This window comes from Phalangium opilio, unplaced genomic scaffold, assembly GCF_054372755.1.
Source record: "Phalangium opilio isolate 3A_F unplaced genomic scaffold, DU_Popi_V2 ptg000070l_1, whole genome shotgun sequence".
Taxonomy (NCBI): Eukaryota; Metazoa; Arthropoda; class Arachnida; order Opiliones; family Phalangiidae; genus Phalangium; species Phalangium opilio.
The window spans coordinates 4,460,880-4,480,968 of NW_028324182.1; the positions used below are offsets into that span (position 1 = coordinate 4,460,880).

The following is a 20,089-nucleotide window of genomic DNA, read 5'->3' on the forward strand; positions in this document are numbered from 1 at the left end:
TAAGTTTGTCAAAGGAGTATAGCCGAAAATTTGGACTAATAACATTAAATGAAACCTGAAGTATATAATACGTCTCTTCGAGAGAAGTGTACTGCACAAAGCGGGGTAATTTTAACATGATTATTCCCAACATCTACTTAAACATTAGGAGCAAGGTTACTAAACCGAATCACACTCGCGGTAAATAGTTCCCCCACCATTACTCTATTAGCGCTTAACTATATGCCAAGGTGCATGCGCTTGTGGACGTCAAGATGAGGTTTGTGGGTTGATACATGGACTAAGCAATACTGAAGGACCGATGGCAGCCCATAGAGCCCCATACTAAGCGACTAAACAACCAAAGTTAAGCTTACTTCCCCTTTTTCAGCCCCAAAATGGACGGGGAGTTATAAAAATACTGAGTCAAATGCCGGAAAAAGCTAGCGCCATCTAGACAAAGTAAGACGTTAGCTGCTTCCCTCTCTAGAACGTTGATTCCCCCATATGCCCCCCACTATCCGGTTTGCTACTATCTGCCGCTAGAAGGCGAATTAACAAGTATTTTTCAACTTTCTCCATCTGCCATCCGTCCTTCAGTATAGCTTTGTCCATGGTTGATAGCTGGGGATTTAGAACCAAACAGTTATAAATTCAGCCGACGGTGCGATGCCCATCTGAGGTTTGATGAGCAGAAAAGCAAACAAAAATGGTGAGCCTGGGAAGAATCATGTTACATAATTAAAGTAATAAAAGGATTCAGAGTGTCATCCTTCTTCTATTATCCCCTTCTGATGAAACAGACTTCCCTCCTAACTAATCACAACCTACCGGAAGTCGGAGGACGAAACCCTTAACCGGTGTCAAATACTTTCGTCATACAATGGAAGAGAAGTAGTAAAAAGAGTTTCTATTCCTTACCTTTTATATTCTTTGAAAAGAAAAAGAAAGGGTGAAAAATGGGATCCAATCTTTTTTTTTCGCCAATCCTGACAAGAACCGGTCGGAAGTTTGGACCTATAGCGAGCAGCGAGAAGCTGGACAGAAACTTCAGAGTGTAGCTGGAACGTAGGATGTAACAAATTTCACTTTTTTTTAAAGGTGTCGTTTAAAAGCCTTCGTGGTTAACGCGACTTTTCCCGGGTGCGCCGGTTTAACCCTTTTGAAGCCAAAAAAAGAGCCCATATAGTATAAGAAACTTTTCTTAAAAGGAAGGGGGACATTAATCTCGCTTTTGGAGAAAGCCAAGAGAATCCTGAAGATCCCTATTCCCGCCTACACGTCTTTCCTCAGATACTCTAACCGCAATTTGCTCCGTATTACACTCTACGATGTCTTTCCATACCTTTAAACAAGCAACGAAAATTTGGAATGGTACTGGGAACGATATTTTTCACTTTTAAACTTCACTAGAGGCCCTACTGGGGGTCTTTCTTTCGAAAAACATGGACGGTCTTCGTATGCACTTTTTTCTCTTACTTTAGTGAAGTTTAATCCTGAAATTTAATCTAAGAAGTGACAGTAATGTTTTTTATGTTTAGTTTTCTTTTTTATCTCAACGAAAATGAGGTTGGAAAACCAGGATTTTTGATTGAGACGAGATCGTGATTTAAATTAGATTCCTAAAAATTACTGGGAAAAATCTCGACTTATTTTTCTACTACTTTGCTCTCAAGTCCCCTTTGACCCCTTTTTCTCTCCCTCTTCCCGCGCATTTTCTTTCTCCCGCCAAAACTAAATGATGGATGGGCTCCTTTATTCGATGGGCGTATAGAATAATTTAGTCATTTTTTTAAGCGAATTACGCTGCCGCAATCGTATCCAATTAGGTATTCCCTCTCCCTGCATGTCTTTGCCCCCTTTCTCTTGACTACGCGTGATGTTTTGAAACTCTTTGATTTATTACTCTATACCCGTCAACCTTTTTTTGGAGGGAAAAAAACTGGTGATAAAAATGAGACTGCAGTGTGTAAATTTTTATAGTCTGTAAAACAGAATGAAGAAGAGGAGAGGGGTATAGGAATGTTAAACGAATATTGATTATCGTCTGTCAGCGAACAAACAACTTGTCGGTTTAGTCAGGGGAAAAGTGTTCTTTTAAAATGATTAGACGTGCGGGTTTGATAAATATTAAGATAACGGTTTAGTCACTGATCATGTGACATTAGAAAATTTTTACGCGCGCGGAATTTCAAAATTCAAACACAAAGGCTTAACCAATTTACTGTTCATTCACGAGTGGCTAAAAGAGAGCCTCTTTTTGGGGTAGAAAGAAACTGTAATTGCAATACTGTGGAAAAGGTGCCAATAAAGAAGCTAATTAGTAATAATTTTGGAAAAGTAGTAATATTTTGGGGTAAAGATTTATCCATTTTAGCATAAGTATATAATGCTTCCCTTAGAGAAGTGCACCACAAATCTGGGAAATTGTACCATGATTCTTCCCAATATCATTTTACATTTGGAGCAAGGTTACTAAATCCGAATAATATACGCGATAAATAGTTCCCTCATCATTACTCTATTAGCGCTTCTTAACTATTTGCCAAGGCGCATGCGCTTGTGGATTTTTGTCCCACGTCAAGACAATCAAGGTTTGTGGGTTGATTGCAGAGGATTTAGTACCAAACAGTTATAGAATTCATTCCATCACGGTGCGATGGCCATCTGAAGTTTGATGAGCATGCAGGAGAGCAAACAATAAGAGTGAGCCTGGGAAGAATCATGTTAAATAAGTAAATTATTAAGAGGAAACAGAGTGTCATCCTTCTTCTATTATCCCCTTCTGATAATGTTAAACACTTCTCCCTATAGAGCAAGCAGCCGATGCTTCCAAATCCGAGAAGGATTTGTCGCCATTAAAAGACGAACAACAACAACAGGGAAATTCATTGGACGCGCAAAAATTCGACTACTACGATTATCTGCAAGAAACGGACGATAGTAGACTACCATATCCCAGCGTGGAAGGCTACCATCTTGAATCCATCGAAGAGCAAAACGGCAAGGCTTCAGCGTCACCCGGATCAGAGGGAAGCCTTCCAGATCCGCAGACTTATAATCGTAAGAATCAACATCCGTCTAAACATCTCTTTTCTAAACCATAACCTGCCGTCCTAAGTTATTTTATTGGGCTTCCTTCGCTTTACCCATAACCCTTAAGTAAAATAGTAAGTAACTCTCTGACTTAGTGTAAGCCAAGAAACTTGGTAGTTAAGCTGATACCAGAAGTGAGATGAGACTAGAAGGGCTCTAGTATTGATAGTAGATCCTGGCACTAGTGAACAAATTTGAGGATTTTATGCCGCTTCCCACGCGCCTACACTACTGAGAAAAAAATTGGTCGAGTTCCAAAAACATTTCCTACCCCCTTTCCCTCAACCTAAAGCGGCGGAACACGGACGCGGCTCCTTGAATCTAGTTCGGCCGTCTACCGCCACGAGCGTCTCACGTTTTGGAGGGAAAATTCAGAAACCGCTACTAGAGGGCCAACCGTTCTTGTGTTATCAAGAATATTCACTTTCGCCGAGTGAAGAATTTGGCTAGCTCAGTACTTCTGGTCTCATCTCACTTCTGCTGATACCAAGATGAAAATTATTTTCGTTATCCGAGCCTAAATTTGCAGTGGCAGTGTTCGTAATTTTACGAGTAAACATTAGATAAGAAGTCACTTTTGGTGAAATTTTCCCAATTTATAAAGAGGGAATTTTCCTAGACACTGATTTACGTTGCTATCTCGATTTTTCTAAGCTTGAAGTTTTGAAAAAGCTGAATCCCGAGGGATTTATCGCCACTCAAAATAATAATAACAAACTGAAGTAAAAATAACCAAAAAAATCTCTCCTCTGAAACTTACCAAAAATCTTGCTAATAAGAGCGAAAAATTCTAAAAAAAATCAAACATTAACTCCGAAAAAATATATACTTCGTTGTGTAAAATATTATTTTGTTTAATCATATAAACCAGGAATACATAAAGCTACTAAGAATCATTGTGCCCCCATATATGCAATGTTAATTTACAGGGATTTTGTGGGCCGGGCTTGAGTACTATCCGCTACGCCTCATAATTCTGAATTACTGAAGTCTTTCTAACTGCGATTTCATTGTTTGGTAGCAACCTAAGTCAGGCGGCCGCGCGAGGTGCAACTCGCAGCGAGATTGATAATTCGCGAGGTTAAATTCGTCGTACATAATGAAATTAGTCCAGCTATTCTCACAAAATCCCCCTAGATCCGTTGAGAAAATGGCTACACAATGATTCCTTTTAACTGTATGCATTCCATAGTAAACCAAGGTTCATGAGGGAAAAGTCATCTTAGAACTTATTACTCCCAAAGCTGAAAGTTTTATCGACTACTTTCGTTTAAAAGGCCCTTCAAATATTTCTCAGGCGAGTCAATTTATCTTTCTCTCCTTCATTTTAAAATCCTCTATATATACATCTACACTTTGAGCGTCTACAAACTCCTCGAGGTTTAAACCTAGATTAAAATTTTGCTCCCTTAAAGTTTGCAAAGTTTCTGGGAAAGGAGGGAAAATTCCTATAAAAGGTCGAGGGTTCCTTAATTTTAAAAGATTTTAAAATACGTACGCTAATACTTAGGCCTACAGTCAGATAAACACGTAAAGCTTCGCCATATCGTGACATTATTAAAGATAGATTAAGGGAATTAGAAAACGAAATTATTTACGATTTTCTAAGAAAAGTATCAGTCCAGAGGAGTTTTGGCGGGAGGAAAGAGCGGGAAAATTAAAGCACGTGCGATGCGATGCGAGGGAGGGAGCGGGAACAAGGGGGCTTTAAACGAATTCTGATTATACTTTTCAGTTTCCTCCTCTAGTAAAATTATTAATTACGAAAATATTCATATATGTATACGAAGGCGTTTGATATTCGGCCGTATTAATAAAAGAGGCGGGATAAAATATATATATATTACGGATGAAAGGGTATCCGAGGTTAAAATATCCATTTTTCTTCAAAACAAACGCTTGGCAAAACTCGCTCGCCTTCTCTACAAACCACCCCACTCTTTCTAAAAATCGGCGAGCATGCGTGAGATTCGTTGATCTACGCTTCGACGATTCTTTCACAGCATAGGAGTTCATCCCAGTTTGAGTTTTCAACGCGGTGAAAACCAGGGAAAAATTATATCGACTGTTTTGATTCTATTGAATACTTAAGGGGGGATGAAATAGCCTCTTGATTCTGCTTTTAAGGCTGCTTTATTTCGCACCACTGCCAATATTATCCTCATCTTCTTCTTTTTCCCGCGCTTTTGAATGACACTTTACGTTCCCCCCATCCTTCGTTACATCTCCATCCTCCGGGAGCAGCGGGATGAAAATTAGGAAGATGCGAAAGAAGAAAAATTTTGGCACTGCATCCAAAATCATCAGTTTTTCGCGGATCATTTAATCCACACTTCTTTAATTTCTGTACCATCAAGTGCTTGATCTGGATCTGGATGGTCGATGCCAAACGCTTTTAGCGCTCCTACAAAATCCTGCAATCTTTTTTATTATTTTTTATCTCCGAGTGTGATTCAACGTAGGTTATAGAAACGAAATTTGGCGTAGCCTTGAAAGTGTATGAAATGTGTGTGTGTCTGTGTGTGTGTTTGTGGAGATTGGATACACGAAAAATAAGTTTGGCGAAGAACTATAGAGCTATCTCATTTGTGACGTCAGTACCTAAGTAAAACGTTACGGGCTTAGCTTTGACAGTGGGCGGCCATGTTTGGTACCACTTTGGTTCTATGGGCAATAGCAGGGGTGACGTCACAATAAGGCTTCTGAGATATCTCTATTGTCAGGCTTTGCTTTGAAGAAAAGGGTTAATGTGAACTGGTTTGGACGCAGTTTCACGGGGAATTTTATTAAAGGGATACGCAATTATGTAGATGCGTACCAAGAACTACATTTTGAACTATAGCAGTGTTACTATTTCCTGGAGTAGTCATTGGGCAATGTCACGTGACTGTAAGCGAGGAACGACTCGGCGCTGGTAAGATTCAACGGAAATTCCGATGCACTGATACCTGATAGCACTACTAAATTGACGAATTCGCAATAGAACTCCGTTTGTTTTTGGAGATTGGATACACGAAAAATAAGTTTGGCGAATAGCTATAGTGCTATCTCATTTGTGACGTCAGTGCCTAAGTAAAACGTTACAGGCTTAGCTTTGGCAGTGGGCGGCCATGTTTGGTACCACTTTGGTTCTATGGGCAATAACAGGGGTGACGTCACAATAAGGCTTCTGATATATCTCTATTGTCAGGCTTTGCTTTGAAGAACAGAAGGGGTTAATATGAACTGGTCTGGACGAAGTTTAATGGGAAATTTTAAGGGATAAACAATTATGTAGGTGCGTACCAAGAACTATAATTTGAAGTACCAGTGTTACAATTTCCTGGAGTAGTGATTGGGCAATGTCACGTGACTGTAAGCGAGGAACAACTCGGCGGTGGAGAGATTCAACGGAAATTCCAATTCCCATTCGCAATGCACTGATACCTGATAGCGCTACTAAATTGACGAATTCCCAGTAGAGCTCCATTTGGTGGAAGATAAGCTTAACAAAGACCCCACCCCTACATAACACATTATAAATCCGTAACATCCCTTCAAAATCTATAAGAGGTGATTTTTTAAGAATTACACTAACACACCTAGATATCAAAATTACGTAAACGTTCGTAATCCTTGTTTTTTTTCCAACGTATCTATCTCCATCTTACTATCTCTAAATCCTTTCGCGCCTTTTTATCGCGAAAGAAAAAAAGAGGGAAAATATTTTTGGGTGTTTTTTTTATTCCGGATGAGCGTAGTAAAGGATAAAGCGGCCCATTATTGTATCGCAAAGTTAGGTCCAAAGAAAAGGCGCAAACAAAAAGGCGACGAAAAGCTGAAAAGCCGAGCAACAACAATGGGATTTTTGTTTCCAAAAGCGAGCCAAATTCTCGATTCTCCCGAGACAACGTTGAAAAGAGCCTTAGAAGCCCTAGATGAAGCTGAGGTATACGTTATTAAAGTGAGACGCGACCTGACTACAATTAATTAAAGGGGTTAATTTTTAATTTAAAGGTTTCGTTAGTCTAGGGGATTTTAAGTTAAGTATATTAAAATCGTAGTAAGGTTCTCATTAGGTAAAATAATAAATACTCAGTTTTGAAGTTAATTAGGAATGGATAATATTTAATATAAGATAACAATTATTAATGAAAAGGTAACATTGAACAGTTTACTTAGTTATTAATATTGGGGCAGTTCTTACCCATGGTGCACTCATGGTTTATATGTAAGAATTAACGTTATAAGTAGTTTTGGCTGGTTAGACCCTCTAGTTAAAAGTTTTACTCACAGAGTTGACTTGCAGCATTGTAGTTCGATTCGATGACACAAACACACGCACAACATTAGTTAATCGCGTTAATTGTTTTCACGATGTACTGAGGCGCGAGGTTAGGGTGAAACGGCAACGTGGCGACCGCTTGCGCTCGGGGTTAACGTTTTCGTCCTCGAGGTGGACAGGGGCGCGAGGTTAGCGTGTGCCGGCAACGTGGCGACGGCTTGCGATCAGGGTTAGCTTTTTCGTCCTCGAGGTTGACCGGTCCTCCTAGTCGTAGTCGACCTCTTACTTCGCGGTCCCGTAGCCTTCTTCTTTTTTTTTTTTATTTTTTTTCTCTCCTTATCTAGCGCGTAGATTTTCTTCTCCCTTATGGGTTTCTTCGGTTTTCCAAACCGCAGGTGTATCGCGCTTTGTGTGAGGGTCGGGTCTAACCAGTGACGAGTTTGGGGAATAACCAGCCAAGGTAAGTTTTGGGGCGAGTTGGTGCCATAAGTCCACAACAGTGTTTAGGATATTCAATATCATAAGTATGCCTGTTACAACTCTTCCCCACTTAAGCTTGAGTGTCCTCACTCAACAGGAAGTAATAGAAACGAAATATAACGACGGGCTGAGAACTAGCACAGGGACACCCGACAATGCGAGTAAACAAAAATAAAATCAATCAACGAAATAAAAAAAAAACTAACCAAGCAAAGGTAGAAAAAAAATACGACAGAATTACTGAGAAACACAGACACAACAAATCAGGTCTGGTAACATCCGAACAACAAAAATTAAATAAGGTAACACGAAACCGAAGGTAAACAACAGGTTAAGGTAAACAAAATTAATCGTAAACAGAAGGTAATCTTAAACATAAGGTAAACAAAAATTAATCTTAAACATAAGGTAAACAATTAGTCAATAAGAAACAATTACGCAAAGTCAAGACAAAAAAAAATAATTGAAACTAGGCGCGCAAAAAAATTTAAGTTTCGAACACTATGGTCCGTTGAGAGACCCTCTCCCATGATAAAATTTAAAATTAGCAAATGGCTCTACCAGTGGTAGGGTCACGAGGCCTAAGGCGACGTGGAGGGGGGGACAATGGGTCATTGTGGACCTCCTCGGTATCAGATATCTCTGAATTAACGTCTAACTCACTTACGGGCCTAAAGAGGTTGGCATGACGCACAACATCGGGTGAAATTACTTCAGGGGACTCAGTCTCGGCGTCACGCTCGACAGACAGAGGTCCAGAATTTGCGTCGGCTACGCGCTCGACAAAGGGTTTAAGGTCGGTTATATGAAACGTACCCTTGAAAATTCTATTTGATTTTGTACCTTTCAGCCGGTACGTTAAGGGGGACAGCTTCTGGGCCACTATATAGGGGCCTTCGCTTCGAGGGGCTAACTTTTTAGAAAAGTTTGCACCGGCATTTGAGAGGAAATGAGTGCGACGTAGGACCAATTGGCCTACTTCAAGTTCCACGTCACGACGATGGCTATCATAATACTTTGCCTGACGGGCTTGTTGGGCCTCAATATTGACTTGGGCCTGGGCGTTAGCCGCATCGACAGTCTTTTTAATGGACAGAGCGTGCTCATTAATGCTAGCGGGATCAATAGTAGCGCTGGGGTTCGCGTCATTGACAATATCCGCCGGGGTTCGCAGTTCGCGACCAAAGTTTAGAAACGCGGGTGTAAAACCTGTTGACTCATGCTGGGCTGTGCGCATGGCCATGGCATACTGATGGATGCCCACGTCCCAGTCTCTGTGATTCTCGCCTACGTAGGTGGCAATCATGGTGGATAGGGTACGGTTTATTCGTTCAGTTTGATTCGATTGAGGGGAATAGAATGATGTGAACCTATTTCTTATGCCTAACAATCGAAACGTGTCACGCATGATTTTGGACACGAATTGACGGCCGTTATCGCTTACAACGGTCCTAGGGAGACCAAACCGTGTGAAAACGTGGTCAACCAGAAGATGAACTATGGCTTTAGTGGTAGCACGGCGAAGCGGGAATATCTCAACCCATTTCGTCATCATGTCTGTGATTACTAAGAGTTGCGTGAAGCCACGTCTACTGGGGGTGTAGGGGCCTTTGAGATCAATACCTATAACTGTCCAGGGATCTGATAACGCAGCAGACTTCATAAGGCCAGCTGGGGCTCTCTGAACAGGCTTGTGCTTTTGGCAAGCTTCACATGACCTAACATATTCCCGGGCATAGCGGGTCATACCATCCCATATGTAACGTTCGCGCAGGCGGTGGAGTGTTTTAAGGTTACCTAGATGACCTGACGTGCGAATGTCGTGGTTAAGTTGTAAAACTGTGGGATACAAAGATTCTGGAATCCATATTTTATAATTTTCTTCGCTTGGGGAGGACTGCTTTGGGAGGCGATACAATAGTCCATCAATAAGTTTACAACTAGGCAAAATGGCTTCATCGGATTTAGATTCAGAAGGTAACGGGGTGTTCTCTTTCAGAAATCGTAGACAGGGGCCAAGGCGTACGTCCTTGGATTGTTCCCGGAGAATGATTTCGGGGGAGAAGGCAATTGGTTCGGTAGGCATCGCCACAGCCACGGAGGTGACAGCCTCAAGCTCTGAAGGGGGGCTCGCCAGCGAGTCCTCATCAGAAGCTAGGGGCATGCGGGAAAGAGCGTCGGCTAAAACGTTCTTTTCTCCGGGTATGTGATGCACCGAGAAGTCAAAAGCCTGTATCTGGGCATACCAGCGTGCATATTTGCCAGTAGGATCCGGGGTTTTCAATAACCATAAAAGCGCAGAATGATCAGTGTAAAGTTCAAATTTCCTTCCTTCTAAATAGGGGCGGAATTTATCTAAAGCGTATTTAACTGCCATAGCCTCTCTCTCCGTGGTGCAATACTTCTTCTCAGTGTCAGTTAGTGTATGACTGAAATACTGTATTACCAGACGTTTTCCAGCGCGTTTTTGTAGTAGGACGGCGCCAAGGCCAGTGCTAGACGCATCACATTCAACAATGAATGGTTCTGAAAAATTGGGGGCAGCCAATATGGGGGCTGAAACTAACGCCGTTTTCAATGTTTCAAACGCCGTATTTTGGGCTTCGGACCAAGTCCATTTTACGTCTTTGTGAAGGAGGGAAGTTAAGGGTGCCGCTAGCGAGGAAAAACCCTTAATGAACCTTCTATAATATCCGGCCATTCCAAGGAATGATCGGAGGGTTTTAACATTATCAGGGGCCGGTAATTTACTGATTGACTCTGTTTTAGTGGGGTCTACTTTGATCCCATCCTTACCCACCACGTGGCCCAAAAGGTTAGTTTCAGGCACACAAAATTTTGTTTTTCGCGCCTTAACCGTTAAACCCGCCTCCAGCAGAGTTTGAAATACCTTTTCTAAGGTTTCTAGATGCTTTTCAAATGATTCTGATATGATAACAATGTCATCGAGGTAAGCCATAACACCATCACCAAGTAATGGGCCAAATAACCGGTCAATCATCCGCTGAAAGGTGGCGGGTGCGTTGCACAGACCAAACATCAATACCTTTGGACGGTACAAACCTCTATGGGTAATAAAGGCGGCTTTATCACGACTGGCAGGGTCCAATGGGACCTGCCAGTAGCCTGACTTCAGGTCTAATGTGGTTATGACTTGGGGCTTTCGAATCGATTCTAGTATGTCATCTATCCGGGGGAGGGGGTATGAGTCTTTTACTGTAATAGCGTTAAGCTCTCTATAATCTAAGCACAATCTAAATTTGGCCTCCTCTTCTTCCTTAGTTTCTGACTGTCCTAGCTCAAAAATAGGGTCAGGTTTCTTTCCAATGAGAATGGCGGGGGAACCCCAGGGACTATTACAGGGTTCGACCAAGTCTTGGGCAATCATATCAAAGACAATCTCGTCAATTTTTTCTTTTTTCCACGGCGAGTACCTATAGGGGGCTTTGCTGACGGGCTTAGCATCCCCAGTATCAATATAATGCGAGGCAGAGTTTGTGTGTCCTGGTATTTTGGCAAAAATAGTTCGGTATTTAAACACCAGGGCTTCTAATTGAAGACGCTCCTCGGGGGAGACTTTTGCTACCGCGAGGGCTTGCTGAATATCCTCTTCGTCGATTTCGACGTTACATAAGGTGGGACCTGCAGGTTCCTGTACATTGGACTCTTTATCTTTTTCAAACTCATAGATTTGGTTTACGTTATCGCTCCACCAATATTTCATTTCTTTATAATTTACAACCATTCCACATTGATGGATTAAGTCCATCCCTAAAATAATTGGGTATACTAAGTTTGAAACAAAATGGGCTTGAACGGATTTCACTTTACCGGGCAACGAGAACTCTACATTAGTTGAGCCCGTAGACGTTACACGCGTTTTATTTGCTAATTTAATACCTAGACGGTGTCGTCTCCTAGAATTAGAGATTGGCTTAAGTTTCTCTCTGAAACTATCGTCAATTAGGGTATAAGTAGAACCTGGATCTACTAAAGCTGTATAATTCTCGCCACCAATAGAAAGGGAAATCCGTGCAAGTTGCGGTTGGTTGTGGGTTTCATCTAGTATACTATTTACTACGGGATCTATTGCCTTGTGCCGGTTGGGGTTCCCGTGACTGACCTTCCGGGCTGCTCGTTTCCCTGGTTGTGGCGGTTATTTTTGGTGCATTTTGGCTTAATATGGCCACGTTCACCACACCCTTGACATACAGGAACAAATGGGGCGGCTTTAGGGTTGAAATTAGTGACAGGAGTAATGACGGCAGGCGGATTTTGGCGAGGGGGGAAACTCTGCACCGGTTGGCGGCAGTGGAACTGATAGTGACCAGTACGGCCGCAGTTCATACAAATTACAGCGGGCTTGTTTTGTCGCGAGCTATTTCCAACCGAGGGATCGGATGTAGAACTAGTTTTTGAACCTTGCGAGGCGTGTGCAATCTTTACAGCGTCTGCAATTAATTCGCGGCCACGGCTATAATCTTTTGTGGCCAGGAGCTTTTTAATTTCCGGGTCTAAATTTCTGCGGATCAAACGCACTTGTTCACGATGTGAAACAGGCTCAGATAATTTGCGTATAAGGGTTAACACCGCTTCGCCATAATTAGCGGGGTTTTCGTTCGGCTTTTGGACACGCCTTGAAATTTGTTCAAATATGAAATCATCATCCGTGTCCTGTTCAAACTCGGCCCGAAGGGCTTCGGAAAACTCCGCAAACGTGAAGTATGAGGGTTGTAATTCAAACCACTCAAACGCCGCGCCGGTTAACATAGTAGGAATCCAGTGTCTGAGAAATATGTCTTCAGGACAATCACGACTAACTAACACCTGGCGGGCTTTGGTTAAAAAATCTTTCACTCCTAAGCTTGTATTAGAACCGTTAAACGTAGGAGGCGAGACTGATGGCACCCATGAATTCGGGAGCCCTAATTGGGGACGGGTTTGCTGGGACCCGTTTACCGAAGGAACGGCAGGGCCTAACACGGCTCCAGCGGGGCTGGGGCAAGAGCCTACGGTACCAAACGTACTAATGGGACCGGGGGCTAATGGAACATTTTGCGCTAAGGGAGCCAGTACCTGCTGCTGTGAATTAGCTAAGGGCAAATTAACTTGTTGCGTTGAAATTACATTATTATTTATAGGCGTGGCTGGGTTTGGGGCATTATTCTGAGCCGCAACCTGATTAGTCTGTTGAAAAGCAGCAAACTGATTACTTAACAGAGCTACGTGCTGCATCAAGGCATGCATTTGTAGCTGTATGGCGACCATAGGGTCATTAGTTGGATTGGGGGCGGCAGGGGGTGGCATAGCCGATTGCGTTCCAATAGGTGGCGTTATACTCAACACCGGTGGCGTTAAATTACCAGCTGCCGAAACCAAAGTATTTTGGGTTGAATTCGGTGTAGAAAATACTACAGTGGGAGTCGAGGGGATACCCCCGCTAGCAACACTGTTTAAGCTAGGGACTATAGGGGGCGGACCAGTTACTGTTGACGTAGGCGTTGCGCTAGTACCAGCTACTAAAGAATTGGCATGGGACGTCATGCTGAGTTTTGGACGTTTAGGTATTCTCGTTTTAAACTGGACGCTTCGTTCTACCGACACCAGGGGGTTTCTGCGGCGCTCTAATCGCTCGTTCCTCTCAAAAGCCTGAAATGCTTTTACACAGGTCGTACAACTTAAAGTACGTGAAAAATGGGGGTGGCAATTTTCATGGGCCGACTTAAAAGGCATATAAAAGGATTTCCAAGAAACTTTCCACAAAACCAAAAAAAAATTCCTACGCTTTGCAAAATCACAGGTGCAACGAATAATAAAACAAGGTTGACCTTTTTTTTTTTTTTTTTTTTTGGCAAAGAAAAAAAAACAAATTTTAACCACTATGGGATTCTAAAATTTTGTACCACTATGGGGTTTCTAAATAATTAATTCCGCTATGGATTTCTAAATAATTAATTCCGCTATGGGTTTCTAAATAATTATACCGCTATGGGTTTCTAAAAAGTATACCGCTATGGGTTCTAAAAAAATTATACCGCTATGGGTTTCAAAAAAAATTATACCGCTATGGGTTTAAAAAAAAAATCATTTCAACTCAACGTTTTATTAATCTAGTTGCACCGCCGTACCCTTACCCAAAGGAAATACGTAATCTCACAAATTCTAGGTGAAGTAGTCAAACGAGAGTGAAGCGAGAGTGAAATTCTAACTTAACATAATATACTTATGGTTACAATCGTAACCTGAGAACTTCTGCCCTTGGAAAGGTACCACAATGAACAAAGCATTAGGGAAAATTTTTAGAGATAAAATAGTTAATTAACTTCTGGGAGAGTTTCATCCCGGACACTGACCCCCAAAATGAGACGCGACCTGACTACAATTAATTAAAGGGGTTAATTTTTAATTTAAAGGTTTCGTTAGTCTAGGGGATTTTAAGTTAAGTATATTAAAATCGTAGTAAGGTTCTCATTAGGTAAAATAATAAATACTCAGTTTTGAAGTTAATTAGGAATGGATAATATTTAATATAAGATAACAATTATTAATGAAAAGGTAACATTGAACAGTTTACTTAGTTATTAATATTGGGGCAGTTCTTACCCATGGTGCACTCATGGTTTATATGTAAGAATTAACGTTATAAGTAGTTTTGGCTGGTTAGACCCTCTAGTTAAAAGTTTTACTCACAGAGTTGACTTGCAGCATTGTAGTTCGATTCGATGACACAAACACACGCACAACATTAGTTAATCGCGTTAATTGTTTTCACGATGTACTGAGGCGCGAGGTTAGGGTGAAACGGCAACGTGGCGACCGCTTGCGCTCGGGGTTAACGTTTTCGTCCTCGAGGTGGACAGGGGCGCGAGGTTAGCGTGTGCCGGCAACGTGGCGACGGCTTGCGATCAGGGTTAGCTTTTTCGTCCTCGAGGTTGACCGGTCCTCCTAGTCGTAGTCGACCTCTTACTTCGCGGTCCCGTAGCCTTCTTCTTTTTTTTTTTTATTTTTTTTCTCTCCTTATCTAGCGCGTAGATTTTCTTCTCCCTTATGGGTTTCTTCGGTTTTCCAAACCGCAGGTGTATCGCGCTTTGTGTGAGGGTCGGGTCTAACCAGTGACGAGTTTGGGGAATAACCAGCCAAGGTAAGTTTTGGGGCGAGTTGGTGCCATAAGTCCACAACAGTGTTTAGGATATTCAATATCATAAGTATGCCTGTTACAAAAGCTTGCCGTGTTTGCTACGGGAGTTTGATAACAAGATTTAATATGTATATTTCACAGTATAATCATCCCAGTCGCGCTGCATGCGGGTCGTTTAGCGTAATGTCCAATTGAGGAAATACGTACGAGTCATATTCACATCGTTTGCTATGGAAATTGGAAAATTAACATTAAAGCTAGGAGACGACGGTTTCCTATTTTCCGTATTTATCGCGAAAGACGTTTCGGAGATATATCTATCTATATTATAACAGAAGTAGGATAAGGGACTAGAAGTATCGAGGTAACCAAATTCTTCACTCGGCGAAAGTGAATATTCTTGATAAGACACCAACGGTTGGCCCTCTGGTATCGGTTTCTGAATTTTCCCTCCAAAACGTGAGACGCTCGCGGTGGTAGACGGCCGAACTAGATTCAAGCACCCGCGTCCGTGTTCCGCGGCTTTAGGATGAGGGGAAGGGGATAGGAAATGTTTTTGGAACTCGACCAATTTTTTTCTCTCTAGTGTAGGCGCGAAGGAAGCGGCATAAAATCCTCAAATTTATTCACCAATGCCAGGATCTATTACCAATGCTAGAGCTCTTTACTTCTAGTCTCATCCTACTTCTGATTATAATAAGATTCCTCTAAGTCTACCGAATGGATACAGAGAATCACGAGAGAAAAGGCGCGAAGGATTTTAAGCGAATTATCAACTTTAGAGTTCGCGCCGCATCGACCCCGTTGCCTGCAGGATTGTTAATGTTATTTTAACACGCGAAAGAGAAAGATCTATATACATAGATATAGGAAAGGAGTCGAAATTGGAACAATTAATAAATATATCGTTAAATTTAAATTAATGATGGTCCGAAGATCGTTGAAGTACTCCTCCCCGAGTCTGTAACAAACGGGGGTTCAATAATTTAGCCGATAAAAGGCGCGAAAACCATTCGCCACGCACGGAACATACGCGTCAACTCTCAGGGTCCGCTGACGCGCGTCAAATTTACAATATATGGAAACGCTTTAAGCCTTCATTTATCAAACCCTAGGTGTTCAGTCTCTCTCAGGCACGACATTTTCTCACCCCCCCCCCTTTTTCGATAGAGACGAAAGTTAGATAAGGTGCCCGAAATAATGTCAGTTTTCACGCGTTGCCCAAGGTTTCGCTAGCCCTATAACAGCGGGCTCTGATTTGGAACTTCTATTTATATAACAAGGCGACCACTTAAGGGTTCCTTCCCTTTTCAAAGTTTTGATATTCGTGCCAAGCTAAGGTAGAAAGCGCCATTCTCATGAATAATTCCTTTTCGTGGAAGAGATGAACTAAAGGCTTTATCTAAGGATGAAGGCGGACAAGCAAGGAAGTCTCCGGGTAAAGATACAAGAATTATCTTTTGTATACGAGGAGACACTTTAAATTCGTACGGAGGACAAGAGAAATGATAAAGATGAGGATGAATTCATATAGCGGGGAGGTGAGGGAATTCTTACATCTTTCTCGACGAGAGGTCAACGGGATTGAAGCAAAGGTCAGCCTGGACAAAACTGTTATCTTCACTGTGACTGCGCTTGGTTATCAAACTCTGTTAAAATGCGCATGCATTATTAATTAAAAAATTCTTAATTTAGTACACTAATTTCTTAAAAATAATTTAAGGTTAAAATAAAAGTTAATTTTCAATATAAATCTTAAATACTCGTGCTCTAAAATTAGTGTAAAAATTCAAAATTAACTTAAATATGAACCGGCAGATGAAAATTATTGGGACGCGGAAGAGTGAATTAACTTAAATGGGGTTTTTAAAGAACAAGTTGAGTGCAATTAACTAAAAGTTTTCAGCTAATTGATAAACAAAATTTTAAATTTAAAACGGAGCCCAGAAAAACTACATATGCAACTCCGCTTCTGCATCGTTGGTACAAACTAAATCTAATTACTAATAGAGTACGTTGAATTCTTCGTAATTCACTCATTTTCCACGAAGAGTTTCTAACTAAATGGAATATGTACGAGAAGCAGACAACCGGCCATAATAAAAGCTCGGTCAAAATACCCGAATTCAAAGAAAGGCACTTAATCCAGCCTTATGAAAGCACTTCGTCAAATTTACGTAGAACTCCACACTTATGAACGCGTAGCTACCTATTAAACAAATAAAGTACCATCCACACAGACCTATGGATAATAGCAGAAGTGAGATGAGACTAGAAGTGAAGGGCTCTAGCATTGATAGTAGATCCTGGCACTAGTGAACAAATTTGAGGATTTTACGCCGCTTCCCACGCGCTAAAACTACTGAGAAAAAAATTGGTCGAGTTCCAAAAACATTTCCTATCCCCTTCCCCTCAACCTAAAGCGGCCGAACACGGACGCGGGTGCTTGAATCTAGTTCGGCCGTCTACCACCGCGAGCGTCTCACGTTTTGGAGGGAAAATTCAGAAACCGCTACTAGAGGGCCAACCGTTCTTGTGTTATCAAGAATATTCACTTTCGCCGAGTGAAGAATATGGTTAGCTCAATACTTCTGGTCTCATCTCACTTCTGATAATAGACATAACGGAAATGTCCCTAAAGACATTTGAGAACTGTACAACTGAATCGCAGGCTGTTATACGTGACCCGGAAAAATGAAACCTCTAAGCCTATTCAAACATAATTATCCCTCAAATGACTTTTCGCCATGAGACGAGATGACATTGTCTTCCACGAGTATATTCATTTCTTCCTATAATGAGGAAGCGTCGAGGGTGGCAAAAGATCTAAAAACAAAGATTCCGGAAGAGAAAAAGGGGAGCTTCCTAGAGAGACCCCCGGCACCATAAAGAGGAATTCCGGAATGAAAGAAAAGAGGGCACGAAGGGAACATACATAGCATCGCATCCGATTGATTTCTAGGGGGAATTTCGACGTGCCTACTTAAGTCCTCCGGAAGTGTGCGTGGGGATAGTTGCGATATTTATTTCCACCTCCAGTTGAGACTGAGATCAACCCTAACTGGAAACACCTTTCACACCTTTTCTGTAGTAGCATTTAACGTAGAAACTTCCAACAACTTGAAGCGGGAGAGAAATAACATAATACTTGCGGGATAAGCCCGTGAAAAAATGCGTCTTACGTTTCGGGCGAATGCGAATGTATTACAGAAGTGCATGGGATACCGTTCGCGTAAGTAGCGGGAATGAATGGTGACAGGGTAAGGATGGAAGAAAATATCGCGAATATGGCAATGGATATATCTCTTAACGGACTCCTTTAATAGAAACGCTCCCAAGCGAAGCAAAAACTCTTTTATATCTATAAGTCGACCAGTTACGGTAATAACTTTATTCCACTCCCACCCGCATGAGCGTCATCCTCAATACTGTCTGCATCCCCATCCATAGCATAGCCTAGAATCACCAGCAGCACCTTCTCTTTGAAATATGCCTTCTCTTTCTCAATGTCGTTTAAGGCGCTGCGGGTCAACGGTTATATTGGTTATCCATAAAGTACGTTTCCAGAAGTAAAAACGCTTCAGTTTTCGAAGCCAAGCGCCTTCAACTTTCCAAAGTTTCTACTTTATCGCGTTTGCCCTATTGGAATTCGTTGTGTTGCTGAACAAACACGGGTTACATCAACGAACAGCCTTTTAGTTATCGGGTTATACTTAATATAAGGGATACGGCATACCCCTCTCCTGGTGATCTCGGAGAAAAATGACCCTCTAGACTTTATTTCATCCCAGAAATTTTTGGAAATGGCGTAACGCCGGGTGCGCGGGATATAACGTTATAATAAGACTTTGGGAAGCTGTGGAGGTGGAGGATGAGAGAGAGAGAGAAAAAAAATGAAAAGGGTTTATTTTCCGAAATCGAGATAAGCTCGATATTTTCTTGAGTGACGCGCCGAACGCTACACGCACTCCATCCTACACTACAATATATAACTCGAATCTGCTTCGGCTCTCTACGTTGATGGCTAGAATTGCCAGGAATGGAATGGATTCTCAAGCACTACGGCTCCGGGATCCTAGATTTGGGTCCCAAAAATCGTGGGAAGAAGCGATAAGTGCAAAAGCGTTGCCATGGTTACCATTCTTTAAGTATTCGTTATAAAAAGGTGAATAGAGTTAGGCCTAATAAACGTTCTAGTTATACGGGGGAAACGCGATACGTTTTGATGTCATTTAGCCAGAATTCTTTCAGCTTCTACCGTATTAAGGGATGCATATTGTACAAGGAAATGGGGAAATATCTGGGAATATATATATAGAAAAACGCAACATCAAGAAACGAAGAGAGAAAGAGAGAGAAAATTGCTCGCGTGGCGATTTGTAAGACGAAGAGAAGCAAAGATACGCTTAGAATACAACGGCGTGCAGAGTCTAGTGTACGCGTCTTAGCTTCGCTTAACGTATTCGTTCCCTCATAAATGATATATTTCCTGGAAATTCTAATATTAAGATTGGTCTAGATATAAATCAACTTCTCCGAGCAAGCGTATACATGGGCCTTAGGAAATTTAAATATGAAATTTAACTTTTATAGAAATGAAAATAAAAAAGGAATGATGCAAAGGAGGTAAAATATGGTGGGTTGCTTCTTGGCGGAAATAACTAAGGAGAATTTCTTTCCCTTACACAATAGACAAAACATTTTTAAAATTTTTACCTCTTCGAGTGACGTATGTCAGGGAAAAGCTCTAATATTGACGTGTCTGTTTGTCTGTGTGTGCGTCTGTCTGTTGTTACACCCCAGGGGACCGCGTTCGCAGTTTGCAAATTGGAACAAATGTTTTCTCAATTTCCAGACCGTATTTACAGTTCCCAGAAATTTGGAAAATTGTATTCCTCTTACACTGGCTATTACTCCATTGTCTCTCTGTCACCACCATCTTCTGCTCTTTTGTCCATCCCACAAGGACAGACACCAATCTCAATTGCTCTTGCAATAAGTTTGTAAGTAGTCCTCTTGACTCGGAGAGGTAACATTTTGGTCTTACCAACTTGTTATTAGGTAGCCTTTAAAAAAAATATTCAGATGCCACAGAGGTATCTAAAAATAACCGTAAAACGTTTTTCTCACAA

At 41.6% G+C, this 20,089-nt stretch overlaps 1 protein-coding gene across 3 annotated transcripts in view; it reads left to right on the forward strand.

Moving 5' to 3' along the window:
• LOC149661182 (uncharacterized) overlaps window positions 1-20,089 on the forward strand; it is a 45,834-nt gene that overhangs the window by 16,693 nt on the left and 9,052 nt on the right. For all 3 annotated transcript variants that reach the window (XM_089842641.1, XM_089842640.1, XM_089842642.1), the window contains one exon: window positions 2,794-3,042. In XM_089842641.1, coding sequence (XP_089698767.1) covers window positions 2,794-3,042 — 249 coding nt within the window. The remainder of the gene's footprint in view (window positions 1-2,793; window positions 3,043-20,089) is intronic.